The 17,240-nt window shown below is 43.5% G+C and overlaps 2 protein-coding genes across 2 annotated transcripts; both read left to right on the top strand.

Annotated features, from left to right (window-relative positions):
• Nucleotides 1-201: 201 nt before the first annotated feature.
• LOC118936699 (adhesion G-protein coupled receptor G4-like) lies at nt 202-2,747 on the top strand. The gene is made up of 3 exons (XM_036933250.1): nt 202-300; nt 886-962; nt 1,690-2,747. Exons 2-3 carry the CDS (start codon nt 893-895, stop codon nt 2,349-2,351), a joined length of 732 nt encoding a protein of 243 aa, XP_036789145.1. The 5' UTR covers nt 202-300; nt 886-892; the 3' UTR covers nt 2,352-2,747.
• A 4,876-nt stretch (nt 2,748-7,623) lies between these two features.
• On the top strand, nt 7,624-15,928 carry LOC110533133 (adhesion G-protein coupled receptor G2). Its single transcript, XM_036933249.1, has 15 exons — nt 7,624-7,916; nt 9,384-9,484; nt 9,586-9,790; nt 10,108-10,276; nt 10,430-10,570; nt 10,674-10,799; nt 10,906-10,951; nt 11,102-11,205; nt 11,321-11,442; nt 11,661-11,929; nt 12,068-12,173; nt 12,689-12,972; nt 13,249-13,350; nt 15,053-15,208; nt 15,343-15,928. Exons 3-15 carry the CDS (start codon nt 9,594-9,596, stop codon nt 15,495-15,497), a joined length of 1,977 nt encoding a protein of 658 aa, XP_036789144.1. The 5' UTR covers nt 7,624-7,916; nt 9,384-9,484; nt 9,586-9,593; the 3' UTR covers nt 15,498-15,928.
• The last annotated feature ends 1,312 nt before the right edge of the window (nt 15,929-17,240 follow it).

Genomic DNA, 17,240 nt, shown 5'->3' with positions numbered 1-17,240 from the left:
AATGTAACAAACATCCATTGATTATAAGCGTTTGGAGAGTGCAGTAAAGTAGGGAAGAGAAGAGCTCATACCCTGAAGGCTGATTCACTGTCACAGCATATAAATCAAAGAAGGAATAGGCGAGGGGGTGGGGGGTGGAGCGACAGTCAGGTCGGGGTTTTCCATGTGTGTACACCTACAGGTCTCACTGACACTAGAAAACATCCATCCAGGGATAGAGACGATGCTTAATAACGCCATACAATAGGCTACTACATATCAGGACCCTCTGCAGTCAGTTGTATGCCTTCTAATGATTTGGTAAGTCAATTTACCATTTATATTACTGACCTTTTAAAATGTACTTTAAGACGATGGTTTACACAGCGGTAAAGTGTAAAGTGATGTTTTAAACTCTGTTCTCTGTTGAGAAAATCCATTTCCAACTCCATTTCATTTGAATCTTAATGTCATCTCCCGTTCATGTCCTACATTGTCATCTTTTATGATTGTCCATAATTCTGTTGGGATTATTATAAATGTTCATTACTGTGAATATTGTCAGTCTCATTTGGAATTAAATTCAACCGTCCCTCGACGGACTAGAAAGGCTTTGACAGTGGAAGCAATATAATAGAAAGAAAATATGCGAACACATGAACAAAGTGTAATTGGGTAGCTACATTTGCTTTGATATTGTATCGTGTCGGATAATAGCAGTCTTGACAACCGCCCTGTAAAGTGTTCACACAAATGTAAAGCTTATACAGTGATAGATTGATACTACAGAGAACCACATTTTGTCCTACAAAATATGATCTTCAAAGAAAAGACATTATACCGATAGATAAAACATCAGAGCAAAAGCTTGAGAACGGGTCTTATTCTTATTTGTGTTTATTTCAGAGCCGTGATGAAGTTCAGTGAGACACTCCTCCTTCTCAGCCTGTCTCTACTAAGCTGTGGCTCTCGCCGGGATCCAGGTTAGCAGCTGGCCACAGCACTGCACAGCACTCAGCACTCTTTACTCACACTCAATAACACACACAACTGATCAATAACACGCCACACGTAGCCAATCCTCTGAGAGACACTGTATCTGTAAGATGTGTAAGTTAATATTGGAGATGTACACGGAGTGGACAAAATATTAGGAACACCTGCTCTTTCCATGACATAAACTGACCAGGTGAATCCAGGTGAACGCTACAGTATGATCCCTTATTGATGTTACTTGTTAAATCCACTTCAGTCAGTGTAGATGAGGGGGAGCAGACCGGTTAAAGAAGGATTTTTAAGCCTGGAGACAATTGTGACATGGAATGTGTATGTGTGCCATTCAGAGCGTGAATGGGCAAGACAAAAGATTTAAGTGCCTTTGAACGGGGTATGGTAGTAGGTGCCAGGCACAACGGTTTGAGTGTGTCAATAAATGCAACGCTGCTTGGTTTTTCACGCTCAACAGTTTCCCGTGTGTGTCAAGAATGGTCCACCACCCAAAGGACATCCAGTCAACTTGACACAACTGCGGGAAGCATTGGAGTCAACATGGGCCAGCATCCCTGTAGGAATGCTTCCGACACCTTGGCGAAAAGGGGGGTGCAACTCAATATTAGGAAGGTGTTCCTAATGTTTTGTACACTCAGTGTAGAAGATAACAAAATCCAAATGTGCCTGTTGACAGTGGCCCATTTACCCTGTGTACACCAGAATGTTCCAGCGTGAGCTTGTGGGGGAAGATGGCTGACTTCACAGGGGAGTGCAGTTACTGGCAGCTGAGTCCGGACCTCTCCATCCCTGCCCTGGAGGAGCTCAGCGTGTGTGTTCACCTCCAGCGGCACATCAGCACACCAGCCTGGACAGCCTTCATGTACCGCCACCCTGACGGGCTGCAGGCTGAGCTGGGCCTGGCGGGTCAGGAGGGCCTGGTCCACACCTGGCTGTTTGGGATGAGGTGGTCAGCCCCCCTCCACCTCCCCCTGGGCCACTGGCACTACGTCTGTATAACCTGGTCTGGGGCTTCTCACCAGCCAGCCCTCTACGTCAATGGGACCAGTGTGGATGTTACAGCCCATGCTAACGAATCCCCCCTGTCCCCGTCCTGCTGCAGGCTGGCCCCGCACGGCACGCTCAGCCTGGGTGTCTCCCACTACTTCATCCAAGGGGAGATGCATGTGGAAAACGGTACCAACCTCAATGGGAGTGTTTCTCTGTTCCGCGTGTGGGGGCAGGCACGCACCCCTGAACAGGTGTCGGACCTGAGCTGCACAGAGGGGGATGAGGTGCGCTGGGATGCTGTTGACTGGCTTACCCTGAGCTGCCCTCCAGTCCCAGACTCCCATCTACAGTGTGGTGAGGCAGGAAACCATTAACATTTTATATACATTTTGATTGTCTATAAATGTATATTGAATGTCATTCTCTATGGAAAAACTGATTGGTGTTCGCTTTAATGAGCAGCCTTTTTTGTCATGTTTCCACGTCTCTGGCGGCCTCATCTCCTGTTCCTGTTACGTGACTGGAAAATATTGATCTTGTGAACCCATTTTAATGGCGCACACACAGGGTGCATAATTAAACTTGTTAAACATCAAAGCTTACTGCAGATGTTTTCATGTTGTTAGAGATGGTCCTTTAACATTGTATTAAGTACACTGAACAAAAATATAAATGCAACATGTAAAGTGTTATTCCCATGTTTCATGTGTAGAAATAGAAGATCCTGGAAATGTTCCATACACACAAAAAGCTTATTTCTCTCAAATGTTGATTTGATTACATCCCTGTTAATGTGCATTTATCCTTTTAAAGCATTTATCCTTTTAAAGCATTTAAATCCTTTCCTTGCATTTATCCGCATATCAAGAAGCTGATTAAATAGCATGATCATTACACAGATGCACCTTGTGCTGGGGACAATAAAACCCCACTATAAAATGTGCAATTTTGTAATACAACACAATGCCATAGATGTCTCAAATTTTAAGGGAGCGTGCAATTGGCATGCTGACAGCAGGAATGTCCACCAGAGTTGTTGCCAGATAATTTAATGTTAATTTCTGTTCCATAAGACGCCTCCAACGTCATTTCAGAGAATTTGGCAGTATGTCCAACACGGCCTGATGAAATTGTAGGTTCGCACAACCAAAGAATTGCGGCGCAAAACTGTCAGAAACCATCTCAGTGATGCTCACCTGCGTGCTCGTCGTCTTCACCAGGGTCTTGACCTGACTGTAGTTTGCTGTCGTAACCAACTTTAGTGGGCAAATGCTCACCTTCAATGGCCACTGGCACACTGGAGTAGTGCCCTCTTCATGGATGAATCCCGGTTTCAACTGTACCGAGCAGATGGCAGACGTATGGCGCCATGTGGGCGATGCGGTTTGCTGATGTCAACGTTGTGAACAGAGTGCCCCATGGTGGGGTTATGGTATGGGTAGGCATAAGCTACGGACAACGAACACAATTCCATTTTATCGATGGCAATTTGAATGCACAGAGTTACCCTGACGAGATCCCGAGGCCCATTGTCGTGCCATTCATCCGCCGCCATCGCCTCATGTTTCAGCATGACATGCACGGCTCCATGTCACAAGGATCTATCCACAATTCCTGGAAGCTGAATGTCCTAGTTCTTCCATGGCCTGCATACTCACCAGATGTGTCACCCAATGAGCATGTGTGGGATGCTCTGGATCGACGTGTACGAACACGAGTGGGACAACATTCCGCAGGCCACAGTCAACAGCCTGATCAACATGCGAAGATGTGCTGCGCTGCATGAGGCAAATGGTGGTCACACCAGATACTGACAGGTTTTCTGATCCTACATTTTTCTTAAAATATCTGTGACTAACAGATGTATATCTGTATTCTCAGTCATGTGAAATTCATAGATTAGGACCTAATCAATTTACATTTCAATTGACTGATTTCTTTATATGAACTGTAACTCAGTAAAATCGAAGAAATGGTTGCATGTTGCGTTTATATTTTTGTTCAGTGTAGATTTATAGGTAAGTTAAGTAGCGTTAGCTACAAATCAGAAGGTAAATGGGCTAAACACCAAGGTAATGCTTTGTCTGTTATACATTGCTACTGATCAATGCCATCATTTTCCTAATTTGTGTCAGCCTGGTCTTTGTACGAACTTAAAGTCAAGATCGCCATCATCTGCTACGATGGAAACAGTACAGATGTATACAAAGCCAGAGACCTTGCACAGAAATGGGTAAGCTAATGGGGTCACATTTCACTTACTGTTTGTTGCACAGTGTTTTAAATGTTTCCGAGATGACTCAGCACATGCAGTGTTCTCAATTTGAATGTCTACATTACCTTTATGTCCTTGCAGCTCAGACACATATTACCATCCAACAAATATCATTTGTACAGAGTCTCTGTGTCTGTGTCAACCAGGTAAGGAAAGTCCAAAATACAAAATGAGTACAGGTGTATCATGGATTTATGCATGTAATATTCTCATCAATAATCTTTTCATCTCAATTGCAATCACCAACACAAGCTATTTCACACTTTTGACAGTGTCGGTGAGACATATGAGGACGAGGCCCATGTAAGTGTTGAACTTGACGGAATGACGATACTACACAGTAACAACAATAACGGGATAGTTACATATACATTTACTCTGATGATAATCCGTGCAACGTTTTTAGAGAACAGATGATATAGCATGTACTACAATTTCAATTCCCCAGGACAAACCAATATTGCGGGCTGAATTTGATGCAAACCGGTAAGAAAGGCATTATTCTGGTGGCGTTCATAAGTTTTGAGTTTCCCTTTTTTTTGAATGGTCTCTGTGACACTACAATTGGCAGAAATGAACACAAAAATATACACACTGTTTAACATGTCCAGGAGCTGATTGAAGCTATAGGTTTGGGAATAAAAGGACTTGCCCTTGTTGTGGTTTGATAATTGCTGTATTCACCACACAGCTTTGACTGCCTGGTCCACCTCAACGTGATCCCCAGCTCTGATGTCAGTACAGTGCAGAAACAGGTCTCTCAGTTGCTGAACACACCTCACAACGTCGGATATCTCACGCTAATGGCTAACCCCAAGAGCATCCAAGTGAACGCTGTAGGTAAGTCACAAACCATTCCAAAAGGAATCCCACCTCTGGAGAAAAAGTCATAACTAAAGAGTAGCCAACTGGGGAAGAACGGTTACTGAATGATTAGGCCCAGAGTTGTTCCTGGTCACATGGCCAGGAGGACAGATTCCTGGCCCTATATATGATATAGAAAAGTGATGCCAATGCAGGTCCATGGTTCCACTGTGATGATGAGAGGGATTGTTTCTTTCCCCAGAGGACTTCCCCCCTGCCACAGTCAATCCTCCCATTGTCATGGCCACTGGAACCTCTTCTGACACAGCCACAGACCTTATTGTCACGACTGGTGGCGAACTCTCAGGTTAGTGCCCTCTTCTGTTTCAGGAAATGATCCAACCACAACCTGTCACGTTCGTCGTATACATAATGAGCGGACCAAGGCGCAGCGTGCGTAGAGTTCCACATACTTTATTACAAAGGGGACAACCTGATCCCCAATTAGAGCCAACGATAATCAGCGGCCTGTAATTGGGAACCATACAAATACACCGACATAGAAATAACAATACTAGAAAAAAAACCTGGCCACACCCTGACAAAAAACACCCCGAGGGCTCTCTATGGTCAGGGTGTGACACAACCAAACTAATTACAGCATGTGATATCATATCTGGCCTGAAATACGTATATTGGTTTCAAATATCTCACACTCTCAGTGTTAAACTACTTAATGTTGTCTTTCATCACAGACATATATTTTGAAGTTGATGTGAACGTGACCCTTACTGGGTTCTGTATCCATCCGGAACTGACAATCATTACCTGGGTATGTAGCCTGAAAGGACAGCTTTTCTTCATTCAAATCCTTGATTTCCTGATGAACCCAGGTTTCCTCTCACACTGCCTGTTCTCTGACAATTTCAGCTGCATGTCACTCTACCTGATGAGATGTCTGTTCTGACCTTCCACCTTTTGGGAAAGGCATACAGGTATGTATCAGAAAAACACTCACTAATACAGGAAAAACAGCATTTTGAATGCACTGGGCCTATGAGGTTCGAATTAAGAGCAAGATAAAATCTCCCATAATTCCATTTGTGGGATTTAGTGAGCTCTTAATTTGACCCTCTTAAAGGCCCAGTGCAGTAAAACATATAAAATGTCCTGTGTTTTGTATCATATTCTAAAAGAGCTGACGAAACTAACACTGTAAAAGTGATTTTTTCCTTTGACAATTTTAATGGGAACCTATTACAGAATGGTAGGTAATTGTTATTCAGAAATGATCTGATACTGAGATAAAAATGGCTGAATTGGGCCTTTTAAGAAAAAACTGATACGCAGAGTATCAATTTAATCAGTAGGTGTTCTATCTTTCAGTGTGCAGCATCCATCTCCACGATCAAACACGGTTGAGTGGGTTAGGTATCGGCAGGACATTCAAATTATGAGTTGAGGCAGCAATACATGTAATTGCGAGAGGTTAACATATTCCTTTTGAAAATAAAAACTGCTTTGACCTTCCACTACTGTTTCTGCTCAAATATTCAAGGTCTGTAACCACTAAACAGTGTAATTCTTTCTTACAGCCTTCCTTGCTCAAAACGTCAAGGTATGATCATACAAAAGAATACCCCAAAAGCCAGACATACACTGAAGACAATCGTTTATGATGAAATGGGAGTGAGCCATATGTATGATTTAACTTAAGGAGCAAGTAGTTTGGCGCACAGATGTATGTAATGTTTCCCCATCCATCCACAGACACGGCTGTCGATTCCAGATGTATGTAATGTTTCCCCATCCATCCACAGACACGGCTGCCGATTCCAGATGTATGTAATATTTCCCCATCCATCCACAGACACGGCTGCCGATTCCAGATGTATGTAATATTTCCCCATCCATCCACAGACACGGCTGCCGATTCCAGATGTATGTAATGTTTCCCCATCCATCCACAGACACGGCTGTCGATTCCAGATGTATGTAATGTTTCCCCATCCATCCACAGACACGGCTGCCGATTCCAGATGTATGTAATATTTCCCCATCCATCCACAGACACGGCTGTCGATTCCAGATGTATGTAATGTTTCCCCATCCATCCACAGACACGGCTGTCGATTCCAGATGTATGTAATGTTTCCCCATCCATCCACAGACACGGCTGTCGATTCCAGATGTATGCAATGTTTCCCCATCCATCCACAGACACGGCTGCCGATTCCAGATGTATGTAATGTTTCCCCATCCATCCACAGACACGGCTGTCGATTCCAGATGTATGTAATGTTTCTCCATCCATCCACAGACACGGCTGTCGATTCCAGATGTATGTAATGTTTCCCCATCCATCCACAGACACGGCTGTCGATTCCAGATGCGGGTGACAACGTCATCAAGTCAAGAGGAGACAAGGACACGGATCCGTACCCTCCTGGAGAGGACATACACCAATGGCACTATAACCATGGAAAACAAGTCCAACGACATTAACATCCGTCATATACGTCAGTTTCACTTTGTTGATATGAAACAAGACCCATGAAAAACGGAAATTGAATGGACTCTGGTGCTGTCTAGACAAGAGCAAAAGAGGTTTAGGGGTCTAAGAACCAGGACAACAATTGCATTCGTTTTGATGTGAATGATTTGAAAATACACCCTTTGTCCCTGTGAATTGTGCAGGAGTTGATGGCTTGTCTTCCTTGTTCCCCCAAGCGCCAGGGAGTTGTCCTGAGCACCGACACCAGACCAGACAGGGCCTGTTTGTGTGGCCAGGCACCTGGGCCCCCCGGACTGCCACGCTGCCATGTCAGGGAGACACCAGCAAGACAGCTAGCAGGCTCTGGTGAGACAAGCTGTCAAGCTAGAACATTGTAGTACATAATGTAGTTGGTATGTTATGCAAGGTCATGAAAATGTCCAACGTATAAAGGGCTCTTGTGGTCTCAAATGGTGTCTCTCAGTGAACAACTTGAGTTGTAGAGGTTTATCGTTTCTGGCTCATTGATTTTATAGCCAATTTCATCTTGTTGTCAGAGACAATGTGCTGTCTGCAACATAATGACCAAGCTGTCTCTCTTTAACATTAGAATAGGGCTATTTGCATTGAACAATTATGACTAAATCAATTGATGACTGTACATCTGGAATATGTCCTGCAATAAAAGCATGGATCTGTTATAGATAATAAGCAGAGTTAATATTTAAATTATAACCATGATCAATTTTATTATGGGTGTTAAATACTGTTTGCGAGGGACGTGATAGTGTTTGTCTCTGAGAGACCTGTTTGCCTCCATAACAATAAATATGTGTAGGGATGAAACACGTCAAATTACATGTGTGGTATCCTAATTTGATCACTTCGTTGTCACTGAGAATTTTCCTGCGCTACAGGAAACTCAAATTGTGATGTAGATACATTTTATGAAAGCCTGCAGTTCTCTTTCTCTCTCACTCGCTGAAACGCTAAAGCACCAGGCAGAATACATGTCCTACTAGTGTAAATCCTACTACTGCAAAAGTCAAATGAACAAAAATGTATCTGAAATGCATCCAAACACATCAACGACGTTGTTTTATATATTGTAGCTTAATAACACAAAATATATATTGGTCTCCACTACGACATACCTGAAATGCAGCCGGAAGCTACACCTAAACTATAGCCTACCATAGCCTATCAAAACTAATTTCCCGTTACAAATTAGCACTTCTTTGAGAATAATCAAATCCTCCTGCCGCAGGATTATTTTACTCCTGCGACGAAACTGGAAGAACAAATATATATATATATTCTCTAAAATGCCATTGGAGGCAGCTTATGGTAGAGAAATTAACATTCAGTTCTCTGGCAACAGCTCTGGTGGACACTCCTCCAGTCAGCATGCCAATTGCACGCTCACTCAAAACTTGATACATCTATGGCATTGTATTGTGTGACAAAACTGCACATTTTAAAGTGGCCTTTTATGGTCCCCTGCACAAGGTGCACCTGTGTAATGATCATGCTGTTTAATCAGCTTCTTAATATGCCACACCTGTCAGGTGGGTGGATTATCTTGGCAAAGGATACATGCTCACTAACAGGGATATAACATTTGTGCACAACATTTGAGAGAAATAAGCTTTTTGTGCGTATGAAAAATGGCCGGGATTTTTTTTATTTCTGCTCATGAAACATGGGACCAACCCTTTACATGTTGTTTAGATTTTTGTTCAGTGTATATTATACTCATTGACTTTGATATTTCTGTCTGTCATCTGTTTGACCATGGGTGGATGACGCCTGACACACCTGTCCTGCTGACAGTCTGTTGGGTTTTCCAATCCATTGGGGTGTCCCAGATCTGCACCAGTGCCCGTTTGTGGTTGAGACCATTCCAGACCTAGACAACATTGATGTCACTCCTGGTGAGTTGACTTCACCTGGGTAGTTCTACTGTGTCCATTTGGGGGGACGCACACTGTCTGTGACCATTATAACCAATGCATTGTACTTTTTGTGTTTTCAGAGAATGCTATGGATGTGGTGGAGATGATAGAGGGCCTGCTGAAAGACCATCCAGACCTCAACTGCACTGAACTGAGCACCATTCTGAAGAAACTCAAAAACATTGTTTTCATCAGCTGTATGACCCCACCTCTGGGCGAAGCTATCATCAACATCATCTCAGACATCTTGGAGTCTAAGAGCTACCTGCAGCATGTCACCAACCAGTGGGTGTTTTCTCTCTGTTCCACTCATCCCACCCACACAGATCAGGTGGTTAAAGAAATGGAGGGGTGATCAGGAGGAGGCTTCCTCAAAACCACACGGTCGTACGAGATACGCCTGGGATCCGATCTAGGATCCATACTAGCCTACCAATTAGAATGAAGGAATGTTTGGGCTAATGTTAGTATGGATATTGGAACGTAGCCCTGGACTATTGAAGCTGTACAAATGGATAACGTGTTCTCTCTCATTTTCCTGTACGTTCTGCTATCAATATTTACTGTGTCCTCAACTTTTCCCCCTGCTCTTTGCTCTGCAGAATACTGGACATTACGGAGATGGTTGGCGACAAGATGTCTTGTTTTGACCAGACAAATTATACTTTGGTTACTTCTGCGATGGCAATCTCCGTGGTGGACGTAGACCGGGGCCAGTTTCAGGTCCTCACTTTTGGCGTCTCGTCTGCTGCAGAGGGCCTAAACCCTGAGGTTAGCGCTAATTCATTGCCAAACATTAAAATGGTTCCCCAGAGTTATGCTTCTAAACACTAGGTGATATAACCCCTCCATTTTACCCATCTGTACAGTCATTGATATTAAGATGGCATTGTTCTGATCCTGGCCTTAATCTTGGTGTTGTAGATTTATATCAACAAGGATCCGTTCAAAGGGACTGTTGCATTCATCTCCCTACCCTCAGCCTTGAAGTACAGATTTCCTCAACACAGTGGAGCCCAGCCGCGGGTTCAGTTTCAGTTTTATGGAGTCCCAACTCTCTTCATGGTAACCAAGTTGTACCCCTGCAGGGCTGCCTTTATTATGTCAAAGCGGCACTGTATTATTGGATAGAATTAAATCGCCGGTCTTGTGTGCTTTAAAATTTCAGAACAACCCGGATGGGAAGATCCTGAACACTTATGTGGTCTCAGCCAGTGTCACCAATGCCAGTGGCCCCATCAAGGACCTAGAGGAGGATGTAGAGGTGACACTACATCACTTGACGTCCAATCCAGTATGTGGAACACTTCCTGACAAGAAATCAACTGAACAATCACTTGTAAAATGATCAATCAAACCCATATTTTTGCTGCCTGATCTAATTGGATGTTCTCTTGAAGCTTGGCAAGGAGGTGCAGTGTGTCTACTGGAACTTCAATCAAAATGGTGGGTCCTATTATAAACCGCAGAGGAATAATCCAGCAAATGAAATCCTAATATTTTGGAAAGTGTGTACTCCGAGTTGATCTGTGTAGTGTGTGTGTGTGTGGGGTACAGAGGAGGCATGGGGTAGATAAATATTGTATTTTACTACAGAAGGAAGGGGAGGATGGGAACAGCATGGATGCAGGAAGCACAACACCAGTGCTGACTATACCACATGCCTGTGTGACCACCTCACTCATTTTGGAGTACTTCTGGTAATGAGCCTCTTTGAAATGCACCAAGGGTGATTACCTTGCATTAAAACGGTACACAAGCTTTGTCCTCACCACGATGTTCTCCTCTACGCCACGATCCTCCCTCGTACTGTAGGATGTATCCAGGACTCAAATCGACATACCAAATGAGGAAATTCTGACCATCATCACTCATCTGGGCTGCGGTGTGTCCTCCGTCTTCCTGGGAATCACTGTGTTGACATACACAGCATTTGAGTAAGAATCAATTCAGTTACATCTACACTCTGCACCTTCAGTTTTTGGAGTGGCACCGTCTTCCTGCTTTCACACTGTATCGTCTTTGTGCGTTTTGTAAAGTGGCTTACAGTGTTCTTTCCACAGCCTCCTTTTTTTTCATGTACTTTAAACCATCTGCTCAAATTTTGCCTTCTCAGCTTTCTCTCAATCTCACATACCCCCATTTTCCCTCACAGGAAGCTCCGCAGAGACTACCCATCCAAGATCCTCATTAACTTGTCTCTGGCGCTGCTGGGGCTCAACATGGTTTTCCTGGTCAACTCCTGGCTCTCCTCCTTTGGCAGCTATGGGCTTTGTGTGGCGGTGGCTTCCGCACTGCACTATTTCCTACTGGCCTCTTTCACTTGGATGGGCCTGGAGGCTGTGCACATGTACTTTGCCTTGGTCAAAGTCTTCAATGTTTATGTGCCCTCATACATCCTCAAGTTCTGCTCCCTAGGATGGGGTGAGATTAACTTCGTTCAATTAGAACAATAGCGAAATGCTATATTTTTTTTAACTACAGTTATCTGTATTTCCCCTTAGTCTTATCAGTTGAACCATATCACGTGTTCTACTTCTCCATCTTCCTCCCCTCTCGCAGGAATCCCTCTGACCATATGCTGCGTAGTTCTGGTTGTGAAGAGAGAGTCCTACGGCAGCTCCCTCGGCAGTGAGTCCATGGAACCACTAGATAACTCCGAGGCGTTGTAAGTATTAGATTCATCCTGTTGTACTTTGATTGTTCCATGTCACTATCATTAGATGAACAGCACCTTTTTCTGACCCTGAATGACATGTATCTGACACTCAATGTCAATTCAAAACTTTCGACAGTTACGTTGGGCTACGTGTAGATCATGAATGATCATTGTGTGGTACTAAAGTCTGGGTATTGTAGATTCTGGCAGGGGGGCAACTTTGGTTTTAGAAGTGGGGGGGACATATATATCTATATTTTTATTTTCCCTTCCAGTCAGATAAACACTCCAAACAGCTCAGAGGCCTGGTACCTGGTCCTAAAGTACACCGCACCTCGTTTTGTATCACATTCCTATGATAAAACTGGGGGGGGGGACAAAAATGCAATTTCAGAATGGGGGGGGGGGGGGGGGGGAATACGAGTCATGTTCCCCCCCAGTCCCCAGTGAAAGTTACACCCCTGGATTCTGGACTGAGGTTGTTATCCAGATGTGTAGATAAAGTCCCTCTATCCTATTATCAGCTGCTGGATCCAGGATGAAGTGGCTTTCTATGTGTCTGTGGTGGGCTACATTCTGCTAGTGATGCTGTGCAACATGGCTATCTTCGTGGTGGTCCTGGTCCAGATCCGCCACATGCGGGTCAATCAGCCGGCTGGCATCCACAGCGGCCTCCTTCTGCAGGACCTGAAGGGGGTTTCCAGTCTCACCTTCCTGCTGGGTCTCACCTGGACTGTGGCTTTCTTCGCCTGGGGGCCAGCCAAGGTTCCCTTCCTCTACCTCTTCTGTGTCCTCAACAGTCTGCAAGGTGAGTGACTCCTGCCAGGCGTTTATTTGTTTAAAGCATGCTAGCTGTTCCTGTAGACTTCCAGTCATGGCGCTAACGCTAGTTAGCAATGGCTCCAGAAATGACCTTAAACTTCCTTCAAACTGCACGCAGAGACGTGAAACTGGTATCCATGAGTTCATCTGACTCTGGGTAAGTAGAACAAAAATGGAATTGCCAAGATGTCGCACTATCCTATCATAGGGTGTAATGTATAGAGGGTATAAACCTGATGCCAGTGTCACTGGTGTGTTTTAGGGTTCTTTATATTTCTGTTCCATTGTCTGATGAAGGAGAATGTGAGAAAACAATGGAGAATCCATTTGTGCTTTGGCCGCTTCAGACTCCAAGACTACTCTGGTAATGCAACCACATATCAATATACTGTAATATAACCACCCAAATCAGAAATGTAATTAGTGTTTGAATAAATAAAACAAATGTTCATTTTTTATATATATATATATATATATATATATAGTACCAGTCAAAGTTAGGACAAACCTACTCATTCAAGGGTTTTTCTCCATTTTTACTATTTTCTACACTGTAGAATAATAGTGAAGACATCAAAACTATGAAAGAACACATATGGAATCATGTAGAACCAAAAAAAGTGTTAAACAAATCAAAACATTTTTTATTTTTGAGATTCTTAAAAGTAGCCACCCTTTGCCTTGATGACAGCTTTGCACACTCTTGGCATGCTCTGTAACGGTTTTCGTCCTCCTCTAAGGAGGAGTAGGAAGGATCGGACCAATGCGCAGCGTGGTAAGTGTTCATAATGTAATTTTAATGAAATATAACTGAACACAGAAAACAAAAGAATAAGAGAATAAATGGAAGCCGACACAGTCCCGTATGGAGCAAACACAGACACGGAAAATAATCACCCACAACCAAAATGGGGAAAACAGGCTACCTAAGTATGATTCTCAATCAGGGACAACGATCGACAGCTGCCTCTGATTGAGAACCATACCAGGCCAAACACAGAAATACAACATAGAAAAAAGAACATAGACTACCCACCCCAACTCACGCCCTGACCAAACTAACACAAAGACATAATAAAGGAACTAAGGTCAGAACGTGACATGCTCTCAACCAGCGTCACCTGTAATGCTTTTCCAACAGTCTTGAAGGATTCCCACATATGCTGAGTACTTATTGGTTGCTTTTCCTTAACTCTGTGATCCAACTCATCCCAAACCATCACAATTGGGTTGATGTTGGGTGATTATGGAGGCCAGGTCATCTGATGCAGCACTCCATCCCTCTCCTTCTTGGTCAAATAGCCCTTACACAGCCTGGAGATGTGTTGGGTCATTCTCCTGTTGAAAAACAAATGATAGTCCCACTAAGCCCAAAACAGATGGGATGGCGTATCACTGCAAAATGCTGTGGTTGCCATGCTGGTTAAGTGTCCCTTCAATTCTAAATAAATCACAGACTGTCACCAGCAAAGCATCCCCACACCATCACACCTCCTCCTCCATGCTTTATGGTGGGAACCACACATGCGGAGATCATCCGTTCATCTACTCTGCGTCTCATGGTGGTTGCAACCAACAATCTCAAATTTGGATTCATCAGACCAAAGGACATATTTTCACCGGTCTAATGTTTCTTGGCCCAAGCAAGTCTTCTGTATACCCCCGCTACCTTGTCACAACACAACTGATTGGCTCAAACGCATTAAGAAGGAAATAAATTCCACAAGTTAACTTTTAACAAGGCACACCTGTTATTTGAAATGCATTCCAGGTGACTACATCATGAAGCTGGTTGAGATAATGCAAAGCTGTGTGCAAAGCTGTCAAAGGCTAAGGGGGGCTACTTTGAAGAATCTAAAATCTAAAATATGTATATGTTTACAACATGATTGCACGTGTTATTACATAGTTTTGATGTCTTCACTATTATTCTACAATGTAGAAAATACTAAAAATAAAGAAAAACCCTGAAATGAGGTGTGTCCAAACTTTGGATTGGTACTGTATGGATTATGTTGATCCTGAAAATCTAAAGTTATGGATGTGTAATTTGTCTTGTTATTCAGAGTGGAGCCAGACTTTTACAGTTGGTGCGAAATCCAGACCTAACCTTCTGGTGCGCATGCCCTCAGTGAGGTCCATCAAGTCCAGTGCCACAGAAAGCACCTCGGCCTCCTCCGACTCCAGTCAACGACAGGTCTCCATCAGAAGACCTAACTTGGGTGAGATCCCATTTTTTTGAAGGAAGAACTATTCTGATTTTGAATTATTCTATGACTCCTGTGATGACGTTATAATGAGTGATTTGAGCTCGAGCGCCTGGTGTAGAAATATATTTTCTGCTTGTTTTCGGCAGACCTTGTGTATGAGAATAACTTGACACTACCACTTGTCCAACGCAACTCCACTCCTCTACCTCACAAGAGTGCCTCTTTCCCAGAGGAGGGGCACTGCGAGGGGCCCTCTTGGCAAGACGGATCTCACCCAAGACACCGGCTACCCATTCCTTAAGACCTTTGAAATACGGCAAGGAGGAACACCTTCATTTGTGTTAAATGAATGAATAGAGAAACAAAGATTGTAACTTGTGCAATCTGAGATATCAGACCAGGCTTGGTTCTGTGTAACAAGGCAGCTTTCGCTTTGACCTCAATCTGGGACATGAATGCACATGTCTGATAAAGCAACATTTAGGACACAATATGAATGGTGTTTTTCATTTCTACTTTGGAGCAAATTAAAAATGAAGTTCTTTGTGATGATCTATCTGATGAATGATGTCCTGTCCATCTTCACTGATCTATTTATTGTACTGAAGGTGTGACAAATTAGACTAGTATGCATGTGTGCAAAACAGACAATAAATGACATTGGCTGCAATCTTTTTTTAATATTAATATTTGTGTATCAAAGTTTTATGCGAGATGAAAAATACCAGTATGTGCCTGAAAAGTTGGGATGGGAGATTTTATTGATCTGTGGTTAACGGGTGGTGCTCTCTACTGCCCCCTGCTGCCATGCATTATATGCACGGGCAGAGAGCAAGTTTCGAAGTGAGAGGCTCCACACCTGTCAGAATCTGTCCATGTGAGAATACAGTGGTAAGCAGACCGACTAAGGATTCTTTGTATGAGACTGTTGGATCTGATTTGATCAAATAGTTTTGTAATGTTACGGTAGTTACGAATGTACTGATATAAGTGGACGCACGTGGCATCAACAAAAAGTTGTCTGCTGTGCACACGTATCTGCCCTCTCATTTGCTAGAATGTTCCCACCTGATCTCGCCTCCTGCCGCCTGCCTTTCCGCCTTCTATTTATGGTGCATTACCGAAAATCCACATAATCCTCAATTTGTCTACAGTCGGTTTCTGACGCCCGACCACTCAATCGAGCCCAGACAATTGTTATCCCCATAATGCAACACACATTGAAAGGCGGTGACCAATGATGGTCACGACTTGATAAAAGTGATCCGCTCGAACACGCCCAACGACTCCTATTTTTGAGGGACGAGACAAGACGATCTGTGTCATGGGCGTGTTCGAGGGGATCACTTTCACACACATACCAGCAACAGTACAGCCACCATCATCAGTACTTTTAATCAAATATAAACAATTGTGAGTTTTATTAACTGAAAAATATACAAGAGAGTAAAAGTAAAATTCAACTCAGACAAAACAGAAGTCCAAACTCTCGTGGTATGGTAAGAAAAAAATAACTGCTCACTCAAAACCGTCTAACAAATAACAGAGCGCAGATGTTACACCCATTGCTGTTGATCCATCCATTTCTATCACAACACCCACTTTCAGACACACTCTAATGCTGCGTTCTTAACAAAGTGGGAAAGTAGTATTTAATGGAAAAATAAACTTGAACGACCCTTCAACTGGCAATTACTAGTCTATCATCCCTGAGCTCCGACTTCTCCCACCTCTGATGTCAACTACTAAAGAAATTACCTTGATATCAGTATTTTCGGCAGATTTTTTTGTAACTGTATTTATTTATATATATATTTTACCCCTTTTTCTCCCCAATTTCGTGGTATCCAATTGGTAGCAGTTACAGTCTTGTCTCATCGCTGCAACTCCTGTACGCACTCGGGAGGGGGAGGTCGAGAGCCATGCGTCCTCCGAAAACACAACCCAACCTAGCCGCACTGCTTCTTGACACAATGCACATCCAACATGGAAGCCAGCCGCACCAATGTGTAGGAGGAAACACTGTACACCTGGTGACCTGGTC

Source organism: Oncorhynchus mykiss, chromosome 10, assembly GCF_013265735.2.
Source record: "Oncorhynchus mykiss isolate Arlee chromosome 10, USDA_OmykA_1.1, whole genome shotgun sequence".
Taxonomy (NCBI): Eukaryota; Metazoa; Chordata; class Actinopteri; order Salmoniformes; family Salmonidae; genus Oncorhynchus; species Oncorhynchus mykiss.
The sequence above is the reverse complement of the archived record's forward strand: the minus strand, read 5'-3'. Positions and strand labels throughout refer to the sequence as shown.

Excerpts from the sequence above, each read along its gene's own strand:
- LOC118936699 (XM_036933250.1), top strand. The coding sequence starts at position 893 with ATGAAGTTCAGTGAGACACTCCTCCTTCTCAGCCTGTCTCTACTAAGC. Across the intron at positions 963-1,689 it reads TGGCTCTCGCCGGGATCCAG|AATGTTCCAGCGTGAGCTTG; the intron begins GTTAGCAGCTGG and ends TGTGTACACCAG.
- LOC110533133 (XM_036933249.1), top strand. The coding sequence starts at position 9,594 with ATGGATGTGGTGGAGATGATAGAGGGCCTGCTGAAAGACCATCCAGAC. Across the intron at positions 12,973-13,248 it reads TGTCCTCAACAGTCTGCAAG|GGTTCTTTATATTTCTGTTC; the intron begins GTGAGTGACTCC and ends GGTGTGTTTTAG. Across the intron at positions 13,351-15,052 it reads CAGACTCCAAGACTACTCTG|AGTGGAGCCAGACTTTTACA; the intron begins GTAATGCAACCA and ends CTTGTTATTCAG.